Source organism: Aquarana catesbeiana, linkage group LG04 (assembly GCF_042186555.1).
Source record: "Aquarana catesbeiana isolate 2022-GZ linkage group LG04, ASM4218655v1, whole genome shotgun sequence".
In the NCBI taxonomy this organism is placed as follows: Eukaryota; Metazoa; Chordata; class Amphibia; order Anura; family Ranidae; genus Aquarana; species Aquarana catesbeiana.
Genome location: NC_133327.1, coordinates 75815289 through 75842696, shown reverse-complemented (window position 1 = coordinate 75842696; position 27408 = coordinate 75815289). Strand labels below are relative to the sequence as shown.

The window sequence follows — 27408 nt, the reverse complement described above, 5'->3', positions numbered from 1 at the left end:
GGGTGAGTGTGTCTCCGGCGTGGAAACAAATGGGATAAGGTGAGTAAAACGGGGGGGCTGGTGAGTGACAGAAGTTTTTTTACCTTAATGCATAGGATGCCGTAAGGTGAAAAAACACGAGGGTTTACAACCCCTTTAATACAATTAATGTTTAGAGAGCTGAATTAATGTGTGTCTATTATCTGCCTGAAGTTCAGCTTTATATTATAAGCATGTCTGAAATTGCAGGACAAATGTTTCCCTGCTTTTTTAAATTTGTGATGGTCCTGTATATTTCATCTCATCAATCTGCACATCAACTCAATGCAAAGAGAGTAAATCAAAATGTACATTTATTTAAAGAAAAGATACAGGCAGTGAAAATGATTTAACCTGATAACAGCATGTTCTGCGCATCATTATTCTATTGGAGATATACGGGAGACGATATTGAATCTGAAAATTAAAAAAAAAAATGTTCACTAATCGGGACCAGGGACGGTACTTACAATGAATGGGCGGCACAGTGGTGCAGTGGATAGCACTTTCACCTAGCAGTAAGAAGGGTCGCTGGTTCGAATCCCACCCACGACACTACCTGCCTGGAGTTTGCATGTTCTCCCTGTGCCTGCGTGGGTTTCCTCCGGTTTCCTCCCACACTCCAAAGACATGCTGGTAGGTTAATTGGATCCTGTCTAAATTGTCCTTAGTATGTATGAATGAGAGTTAGGGACCGTAGATTGTAAGCTCCTTGAGGGTAGGGACTGATGTGAATGTACAATGTATATGTAAAGCGCTGCGTAAATTGACGGCGCTATATAAGTACCTGAAATAAATAAAATAAATAAAAAATGCAATGTGTCCCTTGTTATGGTAGCTGTCGTGTTGCTTGAAGTTTTCCATCCTCTGCCCACCCAGTTGACATCACAGCTGTGATCTTCTGTGCTGCGGGTTTCAATATGAGCAGCTCCTCCTTCTCACAGGCACCCATCTAAAGTGCCTGCCTTTTCTGCCCCCTCCTCCATTCATAGAAGCTATACTATCAGTTCTCACAATGAAAAGCGTTCTATGAACGAATAATAGGAGGATGAATGAAAGGTCCACCTCCTCCATTGATAGAGCTGCTTTTAGAGGGAACTGATAGTGCAGCTTTTATTAATAAAGCAGGGGGGCAGAAAGGGTGGTCATAGTTGGCACTTTTGACGCGTGACTGACAGATGGAGCCATTCGTATTTACACCTGCAGTACCAGAAGATCACAGCTCCAGGGGTATGGGGATGGAGGATTTCAAGCAAAACAGAAGCCACCATCACAGAGGACATTTTTTAATTTACTGTAAGGACCCATCCCTGGTGCAGGTTTGTAAACCTTAGCTTTAACCAAAATCAGATAAGGAAGGATTTGGGAATTTGAAGGCCAATCCAGGGAAGAAAAAACCTTGTCTGTCAACTCACTTGCTTTCTACATAATGCTCGCTCTACTTCTACCCTATCACTTTGTTACTATACATAAAAAATATTATTACTGGGGGTTGGGGGGGGGGGGGTACTGGATAGCAATCTGTCAGATTGAGTTCAATCAGCTTCCAGGTTTTATTGTCAAAGCTTAACTGAACAAGCTGAAGTTAGAAACTGATGGTCTACCATGCACAACTGCAACAGATTCTGAGTGCTCCAGTTTTAGTAAATCTCCCCTATTGTGAGGTCATTCAGAATTCATTAACAGGTGCCTATGACTTGCAGTTGACTTGATTCAAACCCACCATTGACCTGCTTCAAGCGGGTTTTACATTCCTGTAGACATATATGGAAATGAAAAACTGCAGGAAGCAAACATGAGATGGGTTAGTTATGGTCACATGAAGGGGTTGGGGGGTTTGGTGCAAACTGGTTAAATATGGCACAATGGCATGGCTGGGCATGGGCGTACAGGTATGTCCCCTTTAAATCGCGACATTGTGGGCGTGCCCGTGGGTCCCGCGGACTCGGTGTCCGCAATCGTGTCACGAAACGGAAGAACGGGGAGATGTCTTTGTAAACAAGGCATTTCCCCGTTCTGCCTAGTGACATGACAGGGATCTACAGCTCCATGTGATCGGGAGCAGTGATTGCTGTCATGTCAGTGGTAGCCCATCCCCCCCACAGTTAGAACACATCCCTAGGACACACTTAACCCCTTGATCGCCCCCTAGTGGTTAACCCCTTTCCTGCCAGTGTCATTTACACGTTAATCAGTGCATTTTTATAGCAATGATCGCTGTATAAATGACAATGGTCCCAAAATGGTGTCAAAAGTGTCCGATGTGTCCGCCATAATGTCGCAGTCATGATAAAGATCGCAAATCGAAGCCATTACTAGTAATAAAAAATAAAAAATTATAATAATAAAAGTGCTTTAAATCTATCCCCTATTTTGTAGATGCTATAACTTTAGCGCAAACCAATCAATATACGCTTAAAAATATGTAGAAGAATACATATCGGCCTAAACTGAGAAAGACATACATTTTTTAATATATTTTTTGGGGATATTTATTATAGGAAAAAGTAAAAAATATTGCTCTTTTTTTTAATTGTCATTTTTTTTGTTTATAGCGTAAAAAAATAAAAACCGCAGAGGTGATCAAATACCACCAAAAGAAAGCTCTATTTGTGGGGAAAAAAGGACTAATTTTGTTTGGGTGCAACATCACACGACCGCGCAATTGTCAGTTAAAGCGAAGCAGTGCCGAATCGCAAAAAGTGCTCTGGTCAGGAAGGGGTAAATCCTTCTGGGGCCGAAGTGGTTAAGTACAATTTAAAGGAATGTTTTTTTTTTAACCTAGTTTTTTTAACAGTTATTCTTTACCTAGTTACACATATGTATGATTGCATAAAATGAAATGTTCCTGAAAAATCACATTGCTAAACAATAGGAAAGGTTTGATTCACATTTTCCAACCTGTACAAAAATAATAGTATTGGCGACCAGTGATACCAAAATAATGACAAGCAAAACTATATTCTTTACTAAATAGCAGCTAAGCATACAAAATATTTTAATGCCTAATATCAAAATCTTCAGTCTTCGACTAGAAAATTACAATCAGCGTTTAAACATCATAGCATCAAGAAAATTAATTATTTTAAATTTCATTGTGTAGCATTCCTTTGCTAGCATCAGCTATACACTTTTGAAATAAAAAGAAAATTCCTGATTAATTGTATTTATTCTGTCAGCCATTTCAGGCTCTTTTGCACTGCACAGTGTTATCAATCCAACCTGGGAGCTTAAGCTGGTTATGCACTAGTAGAGTTTCAGTTGAAATTTTTTGCTTTAAGAACATTTGTTTTCGAATAATTGGTGGGGTCAACTCAATGTTTGTTTTCGATCTGAAGGAGCAGGATGGAAAATTTTATTCAGACAAATGATTTTCTAACCGTGAATGTGATTTAAATTTGGGAGTTTTCATTCACTCCAAAATCTACTGTTAAAAGCGCACAAAATTTTAGATTACTTTCGAAAGACATTTGTCCAGTCATTGTATGTACAAAGAATTTTGGTACAAATGCTCATAGCAGTGTTTGTTAGAAAAATCTACTAGTGTATATTCAGCTTTACTGCCAAGAGAAGAGAATGGAATGAACAAAGTGATGGTTTGGCGCAGAGGTGCTTGGATGAAAATAGTGGCTAAACAGATATATGAATCTTTAGTTTCTGAATCACATACCTGAGGATGAGACATAAACTGACTGCACTTCCATCTTACTCAGTGAAATTTTTTTTTTAAGTCTACGTTTTTCTGCGGCCGCCTGATGGCTAACATTGTACAACACTGTGAGACTATTAACAGAACCATGTGATTTGATTGGCCATGCTGAAAGAAATGCTCATGGTGTGACTTATGCTTTAGTATTTATTAGTGCCCTAAAATAGCCGTTCATCCAGTACTATGCTGGCTTGCTGATAACTTGAGCTATTCAAGGCACTGGCTTTGCCCATTTCAAATCAGGCTTCTGCAGTTTCCTACTTCAGAGGCCGAATGAAAGATAATTGTATGTTCTAGCTCCCAGCAAAAGCTGACAACATGCAAAGCATGCTGAGTGCTTTGGTAACCGAGCTGTTGCTGTAGGGCATCTTCACATTCCAGATGCAGTTAATGTTTATTAAACTTCTGCCACCATTAGTAATTATTACTAGAGGTAGCTCAGGAGCCGCTGTTTACGCAGCAGGGATAAAGGGCACTTCAAAGAGCAATCTCAGCATCATTCCTTCAAAACAGACTGAGTGAGTCATTGTCTGAGGACTCATTTTCTTTAATGTAGCGAAGTATGTCTGACTCGTCCATGGCCTGTACGTTGGGCTGTGAGTCCACCTGTGCCAGGTTGTTGTCTGAATTCTTTGTCTCCTTTAGAAAACTAGGCTTGGCTGGAATTTTTGGCTTTGGTTTGATCTTTGGCTTCACTCCAAGATTTAAGAGGTTCTGGAAGTCTTCTTCAACTCTGTGGCCACGAAGATAAAAAAAAATATCATGATTTAGTTATGGAAATATGTTATACAGTACGTAAAGACTAGCTAACCTATCTAAAGACTTTGTTCTTACATTTTTACCTAATCCCAGCTTACCTTTACCATTTTCATAAAGTATAATGCTGAAGGGTTTTTGTATGAAAAGAATGCCAACAAGAACATTGCTTATCCCTACAGCACGCCATAATAATGACATATCACCTACTCATCTCTACTCCAGAGGGTTTCAAACCTCCCTAAAATCACCAGTGTGAGAGGGACCTCCACATCACTCTCTCCACTAAGCAGACGGAGAGGATACTCCTCTTTACATACAAAACATCCATTTGCTTCAAATACCAGGATTTAAAGGCCTGACCAGATGGTACTACACCCCCAGTAGGATTCACAAGATGTGCGTGCAGTGCACAGAGACGTGTTGGAGATGCGGGGAGACGGTGGGATACATTCTTCATGTTTTCTGGACGCGCAGTAGACTTCAGGATTTTTGGTCGGAAGTTCGACACATAACCTGGACATTTTCAAACCATATGATCCTGCCTTCTTTCTGTTACACCATCATTAAATTCCAAGTAAGACTTATAGACGCACTATTTTCCCTCTCCTGGTGAGTGCGGCAAAAAGTTGTACCTCGATTTTCTGGAAACAACACCAAGCACACTCGCTCACCATCTGGTTAGCAAAAGTCAGTTAAATCAATGAGATGGAGTACTTGATTGCAACAGAAAAGGGCACATGGTAGAATTAAAAAAAAAAAACGGTTCTACTGGTATGAATTTGTATTATTCACCTGCTTACAGATCTCTAGTTGGCTCAACCCAAACCTAATAGCATTTACTGAACATTAAATGGCTTTGTGAGACCTGGAGACAGGAGAACAAGATTCTTCTCCCCTTCCTTTCTGCAATGATGCTGGAGCCTACCACCCTCTGTGTGGAGTCTACCCCCCCCCCCGCAACCCCATATTCATTTTACCCTGTGGCATTGGCACAGTAAAGACTTCTTTCTGGCAACTTGACCATGCAGCAAATTTTTATTCAAGTATTCTGAACAATTCTTCTGGCAGTTGTAGCTGCAAACTTTATTGGTCCTAATTTGAAATTTGACAGGTGTGCAGGTGCGGGTGAGTGGTCCTGAATGCAAACTGTCTGTGTTTTGGGGTGTACACGTGCATCCACACATCTGTCAAATTAGGACCTGTGGCTGTGTTTCTACAGTTGCTGTGTCTCCATAGCATAGCATATGCTGCCTGCACACAGCTCCAGCCACATAAATAATAAAATCTGCACTGTACAGGCCACAGCACCCATGTGAATGAGCCTCAAGACCTCATACATATACAGAGCTTTATTACCTCAATACAGTTTAGCTTTTAGATTAAGCAGGAGTTTTTGTGTTTGTGTCCACTAATAAGGATTTTATTGTATTTTCACAGAAAATTCATAGAAAAAAAGCAGATAAATCTGATTTGAGTTTAAAAAATAAACGCATAAAAACGCAGGTGACTGCATATCAGTTTTTACCTGCATTTTTTATTCACACAAGTGTAAACTAGCACTAAAGCTGGAATAGCGATCTAGTAACTGCTAGAGTTGGATAGTTGCCCATAAAGTTATCATTGCCTAGAATGCAAGTGAGGGGGTCTGCAGTTTTATTAAAGGGATACTAAACACACACTGTTTAACCACTTGCCTACCAGGCACTTACACCCCCTTCCTGCCCAGGCCATTTTTCAGCTTTCAGCGCTGTCACACTTTGAATGACAATTGCGCGGTCCTGCTAACCTGTACACAAACACATTTTTTATCATTTTCTTCACACAAATAGAGCTTTCTTTTGGTCGTATTTAAAGCGGGGGTTCACCCACACCGCCAAAAAAAAAAAAAAATATTAAAAGCCAGCAGCTACAAATACTGCAGCTGCTGACTTTTAATACATGGCCACTTACCTGTCCCAGGGTCCAGCGATGTCGGCAGGGGACCCCGAGAACCCGCTCGGTTCTCGGCAGCTGCCGCCACCATCCTAGGTGAGGGAATCAGGAAGTGAAGCGTTGCGGCTTCACTTCCCGGTTCCCTACTGCGCATGCGCGAGTCGCGCTGCGCGTCCCAAGTGGTCCCCGCTCTCTCCTGGGAGCTGTGTGTTCCCAGGAGACAGCGTGATGGGGACGGGAAGAGGCGTAGACTCCCATGGGAGTCTATGCCGGAAGTGGGTGCAAATACCTGTCTTAGACAGGTATCTGCACCCCCCTCCCCCCTGAAAGGTGCCAAATGTGACACCGGAGGGGGGGAGGGTTCCGAAAAGCGAAAGTTCCATTTTTGTGTGGAACTCCGCTTTAATCACTGTTGGGTTTTTAATTGTTTACAAAAAAAAAAAGACCAAAAATTTTCAAAAAAAAAAGTTTTTTACTTTTTTCCCTGTCAGTAAATTTTGTAACCTTCACTGATGTGCGCTGATGAGGCAGCACTGATGGGCACTGATGGGCACTGATAGGCTGAACTGGTGGGCATTGATGGTGGCACTTATTGGGCACTGATGAGGAGGCACTAATATGCCGCACTTATGGGCACTGATAGGTGGCACTGATGAGCACTGATAGGCGGCACTGATGGGCACAGTTAGGCACTAATAGGCGGCACTGGTGGGCACTGATAGGCGGCACAGATAGGCGGTACTGATGGGCATTACTGATGGGCATTGAATGACAGCAGTGATGGGCATTGATGGGCAGCACTAATAAGCGGCACTGATTGCCAGCACTGACTGGCATCGCTAATGGGCATTGATTGGTGGCACTTGTGGGCAGTGGTGGGCACTGATTGCTGCCACTGGTGGGCACTGATAGCTGGCATTGGTGGGCAATGATTTGTGATACTATATTGCAATATTGTAATCAGGGCACTGGTAATCAGTGCCCTGATTACATTCCTAGATGTCCCCCTGCGTGGAGATGCCGCTGATTGGCTCTCCTCGCCACACACTCTGTGAGGCGTGAAGCGCCGTTTACCGGCACTTCCTTGTTTACATGTGACCGGCTGTGATTAGACACAGCCGATCACATGGTTAAAGAGCCGCGGATGTGGCTCTTTACAGAGATCAGGGTCGCGGCGTGTCCTAGCAACGAGGCGAGGCCGCCGTGCTGCCGTCGTTGTCCCAGAACGAGAGCCGCACCGCTCCGCCTTCATTTGACGGTGAGCAGGCGGCAAGCAGTTAATGTACATTGTCTTTTTTATTTCTGTATATGAATGATGGCACTGTAATTTAATTTTTTTTTTTAAAACCATCTAAGTACTTTTTCCTAATCAATATACAGCTGTCACATGACCCAGATCTCTGCCAGCCTGTCTGCATGGAAACATAAGCAGGAGGAGCTTCTAGTCCTCTGCTGCTGGTCACATGTTCAAAAAAAACAACAATAAAACAGTCTTTGGAATACAGAGTAAAAATAAAAAATTAAAGTGGTAGCATCAAAAGCAAAAAAAAATTGGGCCCTGGGCAGTTTAAGTCATAATGGGCTAGTATGCTAGTATAGTATGTAGTAGTACTGTATGGAAACCATGTCTTGCATTGAGTAAGGCTTCAGACCCAACAAGACAGTATAACCATAAAGGTTATGGTGAGAGTAGATTAAAGAAATCAAAAAGCCCTCCAACCAAATCACTGTACCACATGTTAGCACATTATGACAGACTTACCTGAAAACGAAGCCCTCCAGTGGGGCGCAGTCACTGCTGAAGGTGCTTCCATCATTACCGGGTCTTTTTTCTGGGTTTGCGGGCTTCGGCGATTTGAATGGCAGAATCGGCAATGACGTCACTCCCGTCCATACGCATGGGAGTCGCTGTTTACAGCATGGCTCTGAAGGAAAGGCATGGGTATGCCGCTCCTTCAGAGTGCATGCGCCGGTGAAGTCACTGGCGGCATCTAAAGTAAATATCTCCTAAATGGTGCCTTATTATAGTCTTACCTTTTGGTAAAAATCATACATGGGAGTTTACTCCCACTTTAATATCAATAAAAACTGTTTTAAATTGTCATACAAATATGACAGTATACTTGAAATAAAATCTTTATTATTTTGTGGAAATAACATGGTGTGGGCGGCTTTCTGCCAGTCACAGGCTATGTCATGCCACTCCAGCCTGTGTCTTAGAATAAGAGGCGATTCCTCCATTAAAATGATTGTAAAGGCAGAAGGTTTTTTTATCTCAATGCATTCTATGCATTAAGATAAAAAGCCTTTTGTGTGCAACAGTCCCCCTCAGCCCCCACCCCCAATACTTACTTGAGCCCCCTCTCTATACAGCGATGTCCACGAGTGCCTCGGCCGCCCCGGACTCTCCCTCCTGATTGGCCGAGACACAGCAGCGGCGCCATTGGCTCCCGCTGCTATCAAACTCAGTTAGCCAATCAGGAGAGACAGGGGGTGTGGCCAAACCGCAGCTCCGTGTCTGAATGGATATACGAAGCTGCAGCTTGGTTTTTGCATAGCAAGCTGCTGGCTGTGGGGGCACTCAACAGGAGGAAGGTGCCAGGAGCTCCAGACAGGGACCAGAGAAAAGGAGGATCCGGGCTGCTCTGTGCAAAACCACTGCACAGAGCAGGTAAGTATGACATGTTTGTTATTTTATTAGAAAAAAAAGAGACTTTACAATCACTTTAATCTACACGTAATATCCCACTCCCAAATGTGTTTAGCTGGTTAGTGGGCATGGAGGAGAAGGGAGGAAGTGGGCTATCGTGCACCCCTGTGTATACACGCACATGTATATAGTCACATGGGCTGCTCAGATATGATAGAGAGGAAATGCTTAGCGTAGAAACTCACTGAAAACGGAGTATGTGCAACGTTGCCACTACAGCTGCAAAATCCCTAGATGGGGGGAGAACAGAAGGTGGAGATAGAGAGCACAGGACCAACCAGGATTTTTGCAGAATACTGTACAGAAATGCAATCTCATAGTGACTGAGTGAGTATGAGCAGCATGTAATACACCATTTATTGATAGTTTTTTATGATGTCGGTTTAGAGACACTTTAACCTCAAATAGACTGGTAATCATTCCGGTCACCTTGTTTCAGCATCTCTTCAATTTGGGACAATTTACAGGTCCACTTTATTAGATCACCATCTTCAATTTGGGACAATGTACAGGTCCACTTTATTAGACCACCATGTACGAGTTGGCCCAGTTCATCTGCACATCATAAGTTTATACATTTTAACAAAGGCATCAAATTGTGGCTTTTCTTCACGGTAACTGTCAGTATGGAGGTTTCTCATCAGATGGACACATTCCTGCAAAATAACTCATTAAAATGTTCCTCTCTATGGCTCTGATATCAGGTCCATTTTAAAAGTTTTAAATAACAAGCTGCGTGCCTAAAAGTCTGTCAAGCTCATCGAGGATTTAGATTACGGCATTTTTTAAACAGTTTGTACTAATACACAATGTTCATTTAGCTACTTCGGTTTATGTCCAGGAGTCTCACTGGAATGGTGACAAAAATGTACTTAAGAGGGACAATTCCACAGCATTAACAGAAATCTGCACTTTATGGCGTTTATTAATGGTACGCACTGATCAAATACGAAAAAGTTGCCTTTAAACTGACTGCGAACGCGTTGCTTACCTGCTGAAGAACTCTAATTTTTATCTTTACATTCATCTGGTGAGCATGGCATGCCACTTGAAAACACCGGGTGCCAGTATTCCTGGATGACCCTGAATCTGTGCCCATGAAAATGTAGGTCAGTGTGTTCACTGGTTCTAGCACTGTCCTCTTTCTAATCACACAGTAAACACACTTAGTGCTCAGCCGCCCTTTTTCATTGTGCTCCCCCTCCATCTCATACCTGAGCTGTCCCAATTCAGCCAGCAAGGGCTGTTCATGTGCCACGGCCATGAGCTTTAATTTGTGCCGTTGCATTTTACCACAGGGTCAAACTCGCCCATTGGTTTTAAAGGGACTGTACCACAAGTGCACAGTACGTAATTGCGGCAGTGCAGCATTAAAAGCATTATATATTTGGAGCACTTGTACCCTCATAACTCCTTTCTGGGACAAAATAATTCACCTCTTCTATGATTTGATTGGAGATGGAATCATTAATCCTCTTCTTATTACTCTCCTATCAATGATGCCTGGATCCTTTGAACAAAACACTTATTGACTTCCGCATGTACTGTGATCACCAGGGCGTTCCCCATCCTTCGTGGAATGGGCCTGTGGGATGGACTCTATTTGTCATCTGGAAAATCTGATCTCCTGGGAAATGGCTAAATCTGCTGATTACACTCTAAGATGGTCATTCTGGAATCACTCTGACATTCCTCTAAATTTGCCTCTTACCTTTGATCTCCCTGTTATATTACTCGCTACACTTTATTGGATACCCGACTTCTTCCCCCATCATAGTGCTTGGGTCTTGCTTTTTTCTTTCCCTTCCACCCCCTCCTCCCCTTTTTTTTCATATTATTGTTATCTGTCCACCCGAGAGAGGTATCCCTATTGCTCTCATTGTAGAAAGACTCCTCTCCATGTGAATGCATTTTTATGTTTCTTATGTTTTTGGTATAAGGTATATTTACTATAGATATAACCTTTACTATGTATTTTTGTCTGACTACTGAGTGCATCAATACCCGCTTACTAGGGTCGGTACGCTTCTTTGGTATTTACCTATTGGGGACTACCATGACTTTTGATATGTGTATGTAACAGCATTAATATCCTACTTTCACTGAGTTGGTGTGTTGTAATGTATATGGATATATGTCTGAGCCAATTCTTTTTAATACCTTTTTTTCATGTGAACTTGTTATAACAGAAAAAAATTTAATAAACAGAGATTAAACATAATCATGGAGTTAGCAGGCATTATAATTGCCTCGTCACCACCTGAGAAATGCCTTCTGAAACGTGAACCAAACGCAGACTGTTCTTTAGAGGGCACCACACTCAACAGCGAGTGTGAAAGAGCCCTTAGGCATACTGCAGCATTGAAGGAAGGTTTAACAGCAAGGAATCATTTAACAAGACTCTGCAGACCTTCCAGCATAATTTAAGGCAGAACTTAACGCACTATACTTTCTTCCTCTCGAACAGTCCCAAGCCCTTGATGCATCCCTCGCCAGTGCCAGTATCTTCTCCCCATCTCCTTTCAGGTGCTGATCTCCAGGCATCTTCATTGGCCGGCATGGGATGAGGTAACTCCTGCATGTGTGCAGTCATCCTGGCACACAGGGAGGGTGCTGGTGATGTAAACGGAGCTCAGTTTACATGCCACAGAAGTCTGTGGGCAGGCAGGTAGGTGTATTTTATTGCAGAAGAGACATTGCATGTTTGCAGTAAAAAGCCTGACTCATTGTATTTTTTTAAAAAATGCCTTCAGTTCCATTTAATGTTACTCGCACTATTAAACTGTTTCTATAGGCAAAACCCTTTTTCACTTTTTCAAAAAGTGTTGGGAAGGGTTAGGTCATATGTTAAGTTTTTTTATTAGTCCCTGTGTTCCCATTAGGGGTATTCACCCCTCTATTTGTATTGTTAGGAGAAAATCTTCGGGGACATCTGCCTAAGATGGGAATTTCCCTCACTTGATAGGGATTTTAACCCTCCTTTCTCTACTACATCCAAAAAAGATGGGAATTTCCCTCACTTTGGGAGATTTGTTTTTTTTTACTTCCTGTTGAGTCTCTAGGGACAGGAAGTGAAGGGAAATACAGGCAGCAAAAAAATAAACTAACATGGATTTTAACTCTTCCCAGCTCTATCAAAATATAAGTTAAAACAAATCCTTTGGCGTTGTATGAACCACTACTATCAACTGTTAATTGTCAGTAGTAAAGGATGTACAAGAATATCTGTTCTGAAACAAAAAGTCCCTTTTATTCCCCAGGAAACCCTATGGGAATTCCAAGTGTATTCCTGAAGGGACATCAGAGCAATGTAGACAGGGCCTGCTTCCTTTAAGGAAATCACTCTTTGTAGATAACAATCAGGGGCCAGCAAAGTCATGGAGAAGTCAAATTTTCCTATTTAATAGCTAGTTTTGAAGACAGAAGGAAAGTGCGCTTAGATTACAACAGCAAGAAAAGTTAAGAGAATAAAATTGCGGCAGATATCATTTTAGATGCCTTGACTACCTGGGATCTGTCCAGTCCTGAGATACAGAGTAGGTGTCTGCCATAGAAAATTCAGGAATACTCACGGCTATCATGCATCATGTAAGCCCAACTCCAGCTAAATTGTGTTTTTTTTTTTTATGAAGATGGAAGGTGTCAAAATGTTTACTGCTGGCTATGCCCAAACTGGGGAGTTTAACTCACATCCTCTCCTGGTGCCCACGCAAGAGGCAAGAGCAAATATGTGGTTTTCAGCACTGAAACCAAAAGGTAAAGTAAAAAATGTTCAATTGTCTCATAAAATTAAAATATATCCCCAACTAATAATCATCCTGTAACTCTTAAATCACCTGTACTCTAGCATTTACCACGCTTCAAATTTCCAATCAAACCCTGATAACATCTTCCCTAAACCTGACACAAAACTCTCACTTAATCCAGTCCTCCAATTCCACAGTCAGTCATGAAGAAGGAGCCAGTGCGCATGCTCCAAAACGCATCACTGCCCCTCTTGACATCCAGTTACTGCGGTCCATGCTAGTTCCAGCAGCACAATGGATCGCCCAGGGTACCAGACACGCCACTCTACACCACTGGAGTGGTGGAGTGGCCAGGAGACACATTGACGGGATCACCTCCCGCTGAACACTTCCCAATACATGATGAGCCTATATACCTAATTTTTCTTGTAAGTGTTTTTAACCGCTATGTGCTATTAAAGTCTAGTATTTATTGCAGTTAGAGACGCCTTCTCTTTTCTTATCAAAATCTTTTCACTATGTTTGGCATCTTGCCTAACTGTATTCAGTTTTTAACCTCCTGCTGCCCGCTGTATAGACAAATGATGGCGGGCAGGATTCCCTTTCTTGGACAACGTCATATGACATCGCCCCAGTCTCACCACACTGGCGCGCAGGGAGGGGCGCGCTGATCGCTGCTGTGTCGTGTCCGCCGATGAAGCAGCTCTTTACCCATGTGATCAGCTGTGTCCAATCACAGCTGATCACATGTAAACACGGAAACACGGCTCTCCTCACCTCACACTAACAGAGGAGACCTGTACAGGTAATCAGTGCCCTGATTATCTGTGCACCCCAACAGTGCCCAGCAGTGATGCCAGTCAGTGCCCATCGGTAATGTTAATCTGTGCCAATCAGTGATGCCAATCTGTGTTCAGTGATGCCAGTCAGTGCTGCCTTTCAGTGGCTATCAGTATCTGCTCATCAGTCCTGCCTATTACTGCCCAAAAGTGGCACCTATCAGTGCCACCTATCAGTGCTCACCAGTGCTACATATCAGTGCCATCTATCAGTCCTGCATATTACTGCCTCCCTTTAGGGCCCTTCAGCGCCCATAAGTGCCGCCTTATCAGTGCCCATCAGTGCAGCCTCAGTGTGTCCATCAGTGCAATAAATTACTCATTTACAAAATTCTTCTGACAGAAACTAAGGACATTTTTTTCTTGTTCAAATTTTCCAGTCTTTTTCCGTTTTTTTTTTTTTTTGCATAAAATAAAAAACCCAGCAGTGAGTAAATACCACCAAAAGAAAGCTCTATTTGTGTGAAAAAAATGATAAAAATCTCATTTGAGTACAGTGTTGCATGACCACGCAATTGTCATTCAAAGTGTGACAGAGCTGAAAGCTGAAAGTTGGCCTGGGCAGGAAGAGGGGGAAAGTGTCCTGTATTGAAGTGGTTAAAAAAAATAATTTTTTTGTAAATCTGTTAGATTTAGTTTTTTTTACACGGAGATCCTACCAGTAACAGCACTTCCTGTTGCAGGCTGACAATTCTAAGCTGCTGCCCTTCAGTTAGCAGCAGTGTTGTGAGCCTGTTGTGCAACCTCCTTTAAGTTTCCATTGGGCTGCCTATTTGAGAGACCTGATAGGTAGTCCAACAGCCAACTGGAGAAGCTTGCAGGGCAGGCTGACAATGCTGCAACCAACTGTTAGGCAGTGGCTTATTGATTTCAGCCTGCAACAGGAAAGTGATTTTACGGGCAGGATCTCCAAGTAAGGTACATTTTTAACAGATTCACGCTAAAATAGATTTGTTTTATTTTCCATCAGGTTTAGCTCTAACTTACAACTTCCCAACATACACACAATGCCTCTGCTCCCACTGTCATTTGACAGAGAGAATGCAGGCTGAGGCCCACAGCTCCCTGTCCTGTGTTTGCCAACCTCAGAGATCAAAATGTAAACAGTGTAAAAACAGAAAGGGGAGAAGGGAGGATTTAAAGTGGTTGTAAAGGTAGGTGTTTTACCTTAATGCATTCTCTGCATTAAGGTAAAAAATACGTCCTTACCTGAGCCTGATCTCAATCCAGGCTCTCTCTTCTCACTGGACATGGAGACAGCAGCGGGAGCCATTGGCTGTCAATTACAGCCAGTGTGCAAAGAACAGGGGGGTGGGGGGGGCACGTTGTGTGTGTCTATGGACACAGACAGTGCGGCTTGGGATCAAGCCTGCACGAGTGCTCACATAACAAGCAGCTAGCTATGGAGGCACTTGGCAGGGGAGAGGAGCCAAAAATTATAGCAAAAAATGAGATCACCTTGGGGTGTTTAATTTCCAAAAATGGGTCATTTCAGGGGTGCGCGTAATGTCCTGCAATTTTTTAATGTTTTATATCAAAGGCAAACAACTTTTTTATATATACAGTGCTCAGCATACATGAGTACACCCCAACAGAATTGTCAGAAAACTTTTACTTTCCTTTCAGAATCAACATTTGCTATGGGACACTATACTACAAAATACTCCCACAAATGTGGGCCATTGATTGTAACCAAGATTTGTTAATTTGCACACACAAAAAAGGATTTTTCCTAACAAATTCATTCAATACCATGTTGAAAAAATGGATACACCCCAATGAAAGTCTTAGGAGCAAAGCTAAATTGTAGACAACAAAATCCTAATTACCAAGAATTCAACTACAGGTGAGTTTAATTATTCATTAACCACTTGCTGACCGCCTCACGCTGATATACGGCGGCAAAGTGGTTCATTCCCGTGAATCGCCGTATGGGTACGCCTGTACCTTTAAGAGAAATAGCAGGTGTGCGCGCGACCGCTGCATGGCAGGGAACCGGATGCACGTGGCCAGCGGCCGTGATAGCCGCTGGCCACCTGCGATTGCTTACACGAGAACAGAAACAGGGATTTGTGTGTGTAAACACACAAATCCCTGTTCTGTCAGAGGAGAGGAGACATATAGTTTGTTTCTACCGAGTAGGAACATCGATATGTCTCCTCCCCCAGTCAGTCACATCCCCATACAGTTAGAAACACTAACTAGGGAACACATTTAACCCCTTGATCGGGCCCTAGTGTTAACCCCTTCCCTGCCAGTGACATTTACACAGCAATTTTATAGCACTAATTGCAAATGACAAATGAGTGAAAAGTGTCCGATCTGTCTCCTCAATGTCAAAGTACCGCTAAAAATTGCAGATCACCACCATTACTAGTAAAAAAAAAAAAAATAATAATAAAAATGCCATAAATCTTTCCCATAGTATGTAGACGCTATAACTTTTGCGCAAACCAATCAATATACGCTTATTGCGGTTTTTTTTTAACTAAACATATGTAGAAGATGATATATTGGCCTAAACTGAGGAAGAAATTAGTTTTTTAACCACTTGACGACCGCCTCACGCCGATGTACGTCGGCAAGGCGGCACGGACAGGCAAAATCACGTACATGTACGTGATTTGCCTTCCGCGGGTGGGGGGTCCGATCGGACCCCCCCCCGCCGCCCGAGGCGGTCCCGTTCTGTCCCCCGGCGATCAGAGACGAGGGGGAGGCCATCCGTTCGTGGCCCCCCCCTCGCGATCGCCGCCGGCCAATGGGAACACTCCTTTGCTGCTGTATGCTAAACAGCAGCAAAGGAAGTGATGTAATCTCCCCTCGGGTCGGTAGTTTCCGTTCCGGCCCGAGGAGAGACGACATGTGAGTAAGTGCACCAACACACACACACACAGTAGAACATGCCAGGCACACATTACACCCCGATCCCCCCCCCGATCGCCCCCCGATCCCCCCCCAATCACCCCCCCCCCCCCCCCTGTCACAAACTGACACCAGCAGTTTTTTTTTTTTTTTTTTTTTTCTGATTACTGCTGTGTCAGTTTGTGACAGTTACTGTGTTAGCACAGTTACTGTTACCCCCCTGTAGGTCTAGGGTACCCCCCTAACCCCCCCTAATAAAGTTTTAACCCCTTGATCACCCCCTGTCACCAGTGTCGCTAAGCGATCATTTTTCTGATCGCTGTATTAGTGTCGCTGGTGACGCTAGTTAGTGAGGTAAATATTTAGGTTCGCCGTCAGCGTTTTATAGCGTCAGGGACCCCCATATACTACCTAATAAATGTTTTAACCCCTTGATTGCCCCCTAGTTAACCCTTTCACCACTGATCACTGTATAACCGTTACGGTTGACGCTGGTTAGTTTTTTTTTTTTTTATAGTGTCAGGGCACCCGCCGTTTATTACCGAATAAAGATTTAGCCCCCTGATCGCCCGGCGGTGATATGCGTCGCCCCAGGCAGCGTCAGATTAGCGCCAGTACCGCTAACACCCACGCACGCAGCATACGCCTCCCTTAGTGGTATAGTATCTGATCGGATCAATATCTGATCCGATCAGATCTATACTAGCGTCCCCAGCAGTTTAGGGTTCCCAAAAACGCAGTGTTAGCGGGATCAGCCCAGATACCTGCTAGCACCTGCGTTTTGCCCCTCCGCCCAGCCCACCCAAGTGCAGTATCGATCGATCACTGTCACTTACAAGGCACTAAACGCATAACTGCAGCGTTCGCAGAGTCAGGCCTGATCCCTGCGATTGCTAACAGTTTTTTTGGTAGCATTTTGGTGAACTGGCAAGCACCAGCCCCAGGCAGCGTCAGGTTAGCGCCAGTACCGCTAACACCCACGCACGCACCGTACACCTCCCTTAGTGGTATAGTATCTGAACGGATCAATATCAGATCCGATCAGATCTATACTGGCGTCCCCAGCAGTTTAGGGTTCCCAAAAATGCAGTGTTAGTGGGATCAGCCCGGATACCTGCTAGCACCTGCGTTTTGCCCCTCCGCCCGGCCCAGCCCAGCGCACCCAAGTGCAGTATCGATCGATCACTGTCACTTACAGAACACTAAACGCATAACTGCAGCGTTCGCAGAGTCAGGCCTGATCCCTGCGATCGCTAACAGTTTTTTTTGTAGCGTTTTGGTGAACTGGCAAGCACCAGCCCCAGGCAGCGTCAGGTTAGCGCCAGTACCGCTAACACCCACGCACGCACCGTACACCTCCCTTAGTGGTATAGTATCTGAACGGATCAATATCTGATCCGATCAGATCTTTACTAGCGTCACCAGCAGTTTAGGGTTCCCACAAACGCAGTGTTAGCGGGATCAGCCCAGATACCTGCTAGCACCTGCGTTTTGCCCCTCCGCCCGGCCCAGCCCAGCCCACCCAAGTGCAGTATCGATCGATCACTGTCACTTACAAAACACTAAACGCATAACTGCAGCGTTCGCAGAGTCAGGCCTGATCCCTGCGATCGCTAACAGTTTTTTGGTAGCGTTTTGGGGAACTGGCAAGCGCCAGCGGCCTAGTACACCCCGGTCGTAGTCAAACCAGCACTGCAGTAACACTTGGTGACGTGGCGAGTCCCATAAGTGCAGTTCAAGCTGGTGAGGTGGCAAGCACAAGTAGTGTCCCGCTGCCACCAAAAAGACAAACACAGGCCCGTCGTGCCCATAATGCCCTTCCTGCTGCATTCGCCAATCCTAATTGGGAACCCACCACTTCTGCAGCGCCCGTACTTCCCCCATTCACATCCCCAACCAAATGCAGTCGGCTGCATGAGAGGCATTTTCTTTATGTCCTCCCGAGTACCCCTACCCAACGAACCCCCCCAAAAAAGATGTTGTGTCTGCAGCAAGCGCGGATATAGGCGTGACACCCGCTATTATTGTCCCTCCTGTCCTGACAATCCTGGTCTTTGCATTGGTGAATGTTTTGAACGCTACCATTCACTAGTTGAGTATTAGCGTAGGGTACAGCATTGCACAGACTAGGCACACTTTCACAGGGTCTCCCAAGATGCCATCGCATTTTGAGAGACCCGAACCTGGAACCGGTTACAGTTATAAAAGTTAGTTACAAAAAAGTGTAAAAAAAAAAAAAAAATATGAAATAAAAAAAAAAATAGTTGTCGTTTTATTGTTCTCTCTCTCTATTGTTCTGCTCTTTTTTACTGTATTCTATTCTGCAATGTTTTATTGTTATTGTTATTGTTATTATGTTTTATCATGTTTGTTTTTCAGGTGTGTAATTATTTATACTTTACTGTTTACTGTGCTTTATTGTTAACCATTGTTAACCATTTTTTTGTCTTCAGGTACGCCATTCACGACTTTGAGTGGTTATACCAGAATGATGCTTGCAGGTTTAGGTATCATCTTGGTATCATTCTTTTCAGCCAGCGGTCGGCTTTCATGTAAAAGCAATCCTAGCGGCTAATTAGCCTCTAGACTGCCTTTACAAGCCGTGGGAGGGAATGCCCCCCCCACCCCCACCGTCTTCCGTGTTTTTCTCTGGCTCTCCTGTCTCAACAGGGAACCTGAGAATGCAGCCGGTGATTCAGCCAGCTGACCATAGAGCTGATCAGAGACCAGAGTGGCTCCAAACATCTCTATGGCCTAAGAAACCGGAAGCTACGAGTATTTCATGACTTAGATTTCGCCGGATGTTAATAGCGCCATTGGGAAATTGGGGAAGCATTTTATCACACCGATCTTGGTGTGGTCAGATGCTTTGAGGGCAGAGGAGAGATCTAGGGTCTAATAGACCACAATTTTTTCAAAAAAGAGTACCTGTCACTACCTATTGCTATCATAGGGGATATTTACATTCCCCGAGATAACAATAAAAATGATTAAAAAAAAAAATATGAAAGGAACAGTTTAAAAGTAAGATTAAAAAAGCAAAAAAATAATAAAGAAAAAAAAAAAAAAAAAAAAAAAGCACCCCTGTCGCCCCCTGCTCTCGCGCTAAGGCGAACGCAAGCGGCGGTCTGGCGTCATATGTAAACAGCAATTGCACCATGCATGTGAGGTATCACCGCGAAGGCCAGATCGAGGGCAGTAATTTTTCCAGTAGACCTCCTCTGTAAATCTAAAGTGGTAACCTGTAAAGGCTTTTGAAGGCTTTTAAACATGTATTTATTTTGTTGCCACTGCACGTTTGTGCGCAGTTTTAAAGCATGTCATGTTTGGTATCCATGTACTCGGCCTAAGATCATCTTTTTTATTTCATCAAACATTTGGGCAATATAGTGTGTTTTAGTGCATTAAAATTTAAAAAAGTGTGTTTTTTCCCCAAAAAATGCGTTTGAAAAATCGCTGCGCAATTACTGTGTGAAAAAAAAAAATGAAACACCCACCATTTTAATCTGTAGGGCATTTGCTTTAAAAAAATATATAATGTTTGGGGGTTCAAAGTAATTTTTTTGCAAAAAAAAAAAACTTTTTCATGTAAACAATAAGTGTCAGAAAGGGCTTTGTCTTCAAGTGGTTAGAAGAGTGGGTGATGTGTGACATAAGCTTCTAAATGTTGTGCATAAAATGCCAGGACAGTTCAAAACCCCCCCAAATGACCCCATTTTGGAAAGTAGACACCCCAAGCTATTTGCTGAGAGGCATGTCGAGTCCATGGAATATTTTATATTGCGACACAAGTTGCGGGAAAGAGACAAATTTTTTTTTTTTTTTTTGCACAAAGTTGTCACTAAATGATATATTGCTCAAACATGCCATGGGAATATGTGAAATTACACCCCAAAATACATTCTGCTGCTTCTCCTGAGTACGGGGATACCACATGTGTGAGACTTTTTGGGAGCCTAGCCGCGTACGGGACCCCGAAAACCAAGCACCGCCTTCAGGCTTTCTAAGGGCGTGAATTTTTGATTTCACTCTTCACTGCCTATCACAGTTTCGGAGGCCATGGAATGCCCAGGTGGCACAAAACCCCCCCAAATGACCCCATTTTGGAAAGTAGACACCCCAAGCTATTTGCTGAGAGGTATAGTGAGTATTTTGCAGACCTCACTTTTTGTCACAAAGTTTTGAAAATTGAAAAAAGAAAAAAAAAAATGTTTTTTCTTGTCTTTCTTCATTTTCAAAAACAAATGAGAGCTGCAAAATACTCACCATGCCTCTCAGCAAATAGCTTGGGGTGTCTACTTTCCAAAATGGGGTCATTTGGGGGGGTTTTATGCCACCTGGGCATTCCATGGCCTCCGAAACTGTGATAGGCAGTAAAGAGTGAAATCAAAAATTTTCACCCTTAGAAATCCTGAAGGCGGTGATTGGTTTTCGGGGCCCTGTACGCGGCTAGGCTCCCAAAAAGTCCCACACATGTGGTATCCCCATACTCAGGAGAAGCAGCTAAATGTATTTTGGGGTGCAATTCCACATATGCCCATGGCCTGTGTGAGCAATATATCATTTAGTGACAACTTTATGAAAAAAAAAAAAAAAAAAAAAAAAAAAAGTGTCACTTTCCCGCAACTTGTGTCAAAATATAAAATATTCCATGGACTCAATATGCCTCTCAGCAAATAGCTTGGGGTGTCTACTTTCCAAAATGGGGTCATTTTGGGGGGTTTTGTGCCACCTGGGCATTCCATGGCCTCCGAAACTGTGATAGGCAGTGAAGAGTGAAAGCAAAAATTTACACCCTTAGAAATCCTGAAGGCGGTGATTGGTTTTCGGGGCCCCGTACGCGGCTAGGCTCCCAAAAAGTCCCACACATGTGGTATCCCCATACTCAGGAGAAGCAGCTGAATGTATTTTGGGGTGCAATTCCACATAGGCCCATGGCCTGTGTGAGCAATATATCATTTAGTGACAACTTTTTGTAAATATTTTTTTTTTTTTTTGTCATTTTTCAATCACTTGGGACAAAAAAAATAAATATTCAATGGGTTCAACATGCCTCTCAGCAATTTCCTTGGGGTGTCTACTTTCCAAAATGGGGTCATTTGTGGGGGTTTTGTACTGCCCTGCCATTTTAGCACCTCAAGAAATGACATAGGCAGTCATAAACTAAAAGCTGTGTAAATTCCAGAAAATGTACCCTAGTTTGTAGACGCTATAACTTTTGCGCAAACCAATAAATATACGCTTATTGACATTTTTTTTACCAAAGACATGTGGCCGAATACATTTTGGCCTAAATGTATGACTAAAATTTAGTTTATTGGATTTTTTTTATAACAAAAAGTAGAAAATATCATTTTTTTTCAAAATTTTCGGTCTTTTTCCGTTTATAGCGCAAAAAATAAAAACCGCAGAGGTGATCAAATACCATCAAAAGAAAGCTCTATTTGTGGGAAGAAAAGGACGCAAATTTCGTTTGGGTACAGCATTGCATGACCGCGCAATTAGCAGTTAAAGCGACGCAGTGCCAAATTGGAAAAAGACCTCTGGTCCTTAGGCAGCATAATGGTCCGGGGCTCAAGTGGTTAAAAACATTTTGGGGATATTTATTATAGCTAAAAGTAAAAAATATTTTTTTTTTTCAAAATTGTCGCTCTTTTTTTGTTAATAGCGCAAAAAATAAAAACTGCAGATTTGATCAAATACCACCAAAAGAAAGCTCTATTTGTGGGAAAAAAAGGACGTCAATTTTGTTTGGGTACAGTATTGCACAACTGCGCAATTGTCAGTTAAAGCGGTGCAGCGCTGTATCGCAAAAAATGTGAAGGCTACAAGAATATTAGCAAAGCTTTACTTATCAGTCAGAATACTGTAGTAAAAGTAATACAAAAATGTAACAAAGATGGAACTGCAACCATCTCACAGAGACGTCCAGGCTGCCCACGGAAGTGAAAACCTCGACAAGAGCGTCTTCTGAAGAGAAGGGTTGAAGAAAATCACCATGCAAGTTCACTGCAGCTAAAGAAGTAGAAAGCCAAACTGGGGTGATTGTTTCCTGTGACACAATACGGCGTACACTGCAGAGGAATGGCATGCACGGGTGTCGTCCACAAAGTCTGTCCTAAAGCCCATGCACAAAAAAGCCAGCTTAGAATTTGCCAGGGCCCATGCTAAAAGAGAAGAAGACTACTGGGACTCTGTACTCTGGAGTGATGAGACAAGGATAAATGTTTTTGGAACTGATGGCTTCAAAACTGTATGGCATCACAATGGTGAGGGGTACAAAGAAAAACGCATGGTGCCTACTAGGGACGAGCTTCGTGTTCGAGTCGAACCCATGTTCGACTCGAACATTGGCTGTTCGGTCGTTCGCCGAATTCCGAACGTTATGGGCCGTTCGCGCCAAATTCATGTGGCGCCTCACGGCCCATAATTCACTGCGGCATCGCAGTGTATTGCTGGCTGATGATTGGCCAAGCATGCACTATGACCCGCATGCTTGGCCAATCACAGCGCCGTCGGTAGAGAGAGCGGTAATTGGCCAAAGCCAGGGTGGCTTTGGCCAATTATGACTCTGGGGGTTTAGAACACGCCCCACACTATATAAGGCCGCCTGCACAGCGGCCCTGTGTAGTGTGTGTTCCGGCGTTGAGATACATAGATAGACAGAGAGACAGTGTCATTTCATTTGAGTTAGCTAGATTAGGCAGGACAATCAGTGAGTTAGCTGCACTTACAGTGTATTGTGTATATATATATGCATCCCAGGTGTTGCATATATATATATATATATATATATATATATACACTGTATTCAGTTTAGCTAGATCCGTTCCTGTTATCTTCCTACTGACAGGCAGGCTTGTCTTGTTACAGTATTTACAGCTACCTGAAGAAAATTGCTGGTGTTCTTTTGATCCTATTAGTACCACAGTCAGGCAGCTAGACTATTTACAGTTAGTGTAGTGCGTCCTGCTCACAGTGTTCAGCTAAAACTACAAGTTAGTGTAGTGAGACCTCTGCACAGTGTTCATCTAAAGCTACAAGTTAGTGTAGTGCGTCCTGCTCACAGTGTTCAGCTAAAACTACAAGTTAGTGTGGTGCGTCCTCCTCACAGTGTTCAGCTAAACCTACAAGTTATTTTTTTGCGAGCTCTGCACAGTGTTCAGCTAAAGCTACCTGTAGAAGGTTGGTGGTGTTCTCATACTACAGGCAGGCAGTTGATTTTGCTAGCTGCAGTATCAGTACATGTACATATATATATATATATATATATATATACATATATCCCAGCTTTGTGCAGCTACAGGCCATTAGTATGTCTGGAAGGCCAAGAAGGAGAGGCAGACAGTCACAAGCCAATAAAAGAGGGCAAGCAGGCTCTGTGTCTAGTGCTGGTCGTGGAGATGGTGCAGCCTCATCAGCACGTGCCGTGGGACACGCTTGGCCTTTTTTTCGGCAGCTGGCCGCGTTGAGCCGCAACATGCGGAAGACTCGGTCGAGTGGAAGACCAAGCCGTCCTCATCCTCCTCATCCTCTCTCACCCATGCTCAGGGTACTTTGTCTGGCAAAGCAGCGGCCTCTTCCCTCGGCTCAATGTCATCAGTGACTCCTTCCCTAGCCCCACCATGTCCTCCTGAGGAGTCCCTCGAACTGTTTGAACACAGTGTTGGGTACATGCTCCAGGAGGATGCCCAGCGTTTGGAAGGCTCTGATGATGATACTGAGCTCGATGAAGGCAGTGACATGAGCACGGACAGAGGGGGTGCCCAAGAAGGACAGCAATCTGGCAGTCATGCTCCCCCTGCTGCAGCATACTGCCAGGTTTGCTCCAGTGATGATTAGGGAGGGGATGATGAGGTCACTGACTCAACGTGGGTGCCTGATAGGAGAGAGGAGGAGGAGGCGGCACATCACCAACAAGGCAGGATGCCCTCCAGGGGCCAGCCTAAGGGCAGCACACTGACTGCATCACACCCCAAAGCTCCACATGTGCAGGGCGCTGCAGTCTCTGCAGGTTATTCAAAAAGTTCTTTGGTGTGGGCCTTTTTTGAGACGAGTGCATCAGATCGCACCGCTGCTATTTGCAACATATGTCTCAAGCGTATCTCGCGTGGCCAAAACATCTCCCGCTTGGGTACCACATGCTTGACCAGACATATGTTGACCTGCCATGCAGTTCGTTGGCAAGCGTATCTAAAAGACCCACACCAAAGAACAAAGAGGACCTCTCCTTGCTCCTCATCAGCTGAGATCTCCAACCCCACTATACCTTCAGTCCTCTCTGAGACCTGCACTGAGAGGAATGAAGGTGTAGAATTAGGTGTGTCACAGCCAAGTACTTGTGAGCAATCTGCTTTCGGTGCACTGACATCAGATTGTACCAGGCAAATTTCCCTGCCCCAGCTGCTGCACCGCCGAAAGAAGTTTGCTCCCAGCCATCCACATGCCCAGCGGTTGAATGCTAGCTTGGCAAAATTGCTAGCACTTCAACTGCTGCCTTTTCAGTTGGTAGACTCTGCCCCCTTCCGTGAGTTTGTGGAATGTGCGGTTCCTCAGTGGCAGGTACCCGAACGCCACTTTTCTCACGGAAGGCGATTCCGGCTCTCTACCGGCATGTGGAAGGCAATGTCCATGCCTCGCTGGACAGGGCGGTCAGCGGTAAGGTGCATATTACCGCTGACTCATGGTCCAGCAGGCATGGACAGGGACGTTACCTAAGTTTCACGGTGCATTGGGTGACTCTGCTGGCAGCTGGGTAGGATGCAGGACAAGGTGCAGTAGTGTTGGAGGTTGTTCCGCCACCACGCCTCCAAAATGCCACTACTAATGATTGTGACACACCTCTCTCCTCCACCCCTTCCTCTTCTTCTTCCTCCATGGCCTCTTCCTGTGCTTTGTCCTCGGAACCAGCGGTGCTCCGTAGCCGTTCAAGGGGCTACGCAAGTACGCAGGCCAAAAGATGCCATGCGGTGCTTGAGCTGGTGTGCTTGGGGGACAGGAGCCACACTGGGGCAGAGGTTCTGTCAGCTCTGCAGGGGCAGGTTCAGAGGTGGTTGACGCCACGCCAACTTAAGGCAGGAATGGTGGTTTGCGACAATGGCACCAACCTCCTCTCTGCCCTCCGACAGGGACAAATGACCCATGTGCCCTTAACTTGGTGGTGCAGCAGTTCTTGGGCAGGTACCCGGGCTTACAGGATGTCCTGAGGCAGGCCAGGAAAGTCTGTGTGCATTTCCGCCGGTCATATAATGCCAGTGCTCGGCTGGCGGACCTCCAATCTGTGACATGCCCACCAGGTGGAACTCAACGTTGGCCATGCTGCAGCGGCTGCACACGCAGCAGAGGGCCATCAATGAGTACCTGTGCGACTATGGCACCAGGACAGGGTCAGCGGAGCTTGTTTTTTTTTCCCCACGCCAGTGGGCCATGATCAGGGATGCATGCACTGTCCTGTCACCATTTGAGGAGGCCACGAGGATGGTGAGCAGTGACAATGCATGCATCAGTGACACTGTCCCCCTTGTCCACCTGTTGGAGCACACGCTGCGTTGAATAATGGACAGGGCACTTGAGGCAGAACAGAGGCAGGAAGAGGAGGACTTCCTTAGCTCTCAAGGCCCCCTTTATCCAGACAGTGTTCCTGCGTGCCCTCCAATCACACAGGAAGAGGAGGAGGAGGAGGAGGAAGATTGTGTCAGTATGGAGGTGGAGCCTGGCACTCAGCATCAGCAGCAGTCTTTAAGGGATCAGTCCCAAGAAACACATGGACTTGTACGTGGCTGGGAGGAGGTGGCTGCGGACCATGTCGTCCTTAGTGACCCAGGGGACTCCAGACCGAATGCCTCAGCAAACCTACGCTGCATGGCCTCCCTGATCCTGCAAAGCCTGCGTAAGGATCCTCGCATTCGTGGTATCAAGGAGAAGGACCAATACTGGCTGGCAACCCTCCTTGATCCACGTTACAAGGGTAAGATTGCGGACCTTATCTTGCCATTGCAGAGGGAGCAGAGGATGAAACATCACGGGAGGCCTTGCAGAAAGGTCTATGCAACACGTTCCCAGAGACTGGGAGGTTACAAACTCCTGTTTCTGGACAAGGTGTTGCTGAGGCTTCAGTCAGTCAAAGAAGGAGCGGTGGAGAAGGTGGCCGTCTGACCGATGCGTTCAGACAATTTTTTGGTCCGCAGCCCCAAGGTATGATCGGTTCCAGTAACCATCGCCAGCGTCTGTTTTACATGGTGCAGGAATACCTAGGGGCAAGATCTGACTTGGACACCTTTCCCACCGAAAATTCTCTGGGTTACTGGGTCTTGAGGATGGATCACTGGCCAGAGCTTGCACAGTATGCAATTGAGCTACTGGCCTGTCCTGCATCCAGCGTTCTTTCGGAACGCACATTCAGTGCTGCTGGAGGCTTTGTAACCGATCACAGGGTGCGTCTGTCCACCGACTCGGACGATCGACTGACCTTCATAAAAATGAATCAGTCTTGGATCACCACCAGCTACCAAGCACCTGATGCTGATGTAACCGAAAAATTTTTTATGAAATCTCAGATCCCTTCAAAGTCTGCCTATGCTGATGCTGAGTGACTATCCCTGAGTAATTATCCTCTTCCTCCTCAATGATCACGCTGATAGCTTGTAAGAACATTTTTGGTTCTGGGCGCCACCACCAGTGCCTAAGGCCCAATTTTTCAGCTTCTGTTTAACAGGAGCGTGTAATTACAATTTTTGATGCAATACTTTGCAGCAGGGCTCGTTTCTGCGTTCCAACTAGAGTATCTGTGAGGGGTTGCAGTGTTGTGGCACCAGCACCAGTGCCTAAGGCCCA

At 44.6% G+C, this 27408-nt stretch overlaps 1 protein-coding gene across 1 annotated transcript in view; it reads right to left on the bottom strand.

Moving 5' to 3' along the window:
- Positions 1 to 315: 315 nt before the first annotated feature.
- Positions 316 to 27408, bottom strand: part of HS1BP3 (HCLS1 binding protein 3) — a 226902-nt gene continuing 199809 nt past the window's right edge. Inside the window, exon 7 of the mRNA XM_073625334.1 lies at positions 316 to 4460. Within this exon, the coding sequence (XP_073481435.1) occupies positions 4232 to 4460 (229 nt within the window). The 3' untranslated portion in view covers positions 316 to 4231. The remainder of the gene's footprint in view (positions 4461 to 27408) is intronic.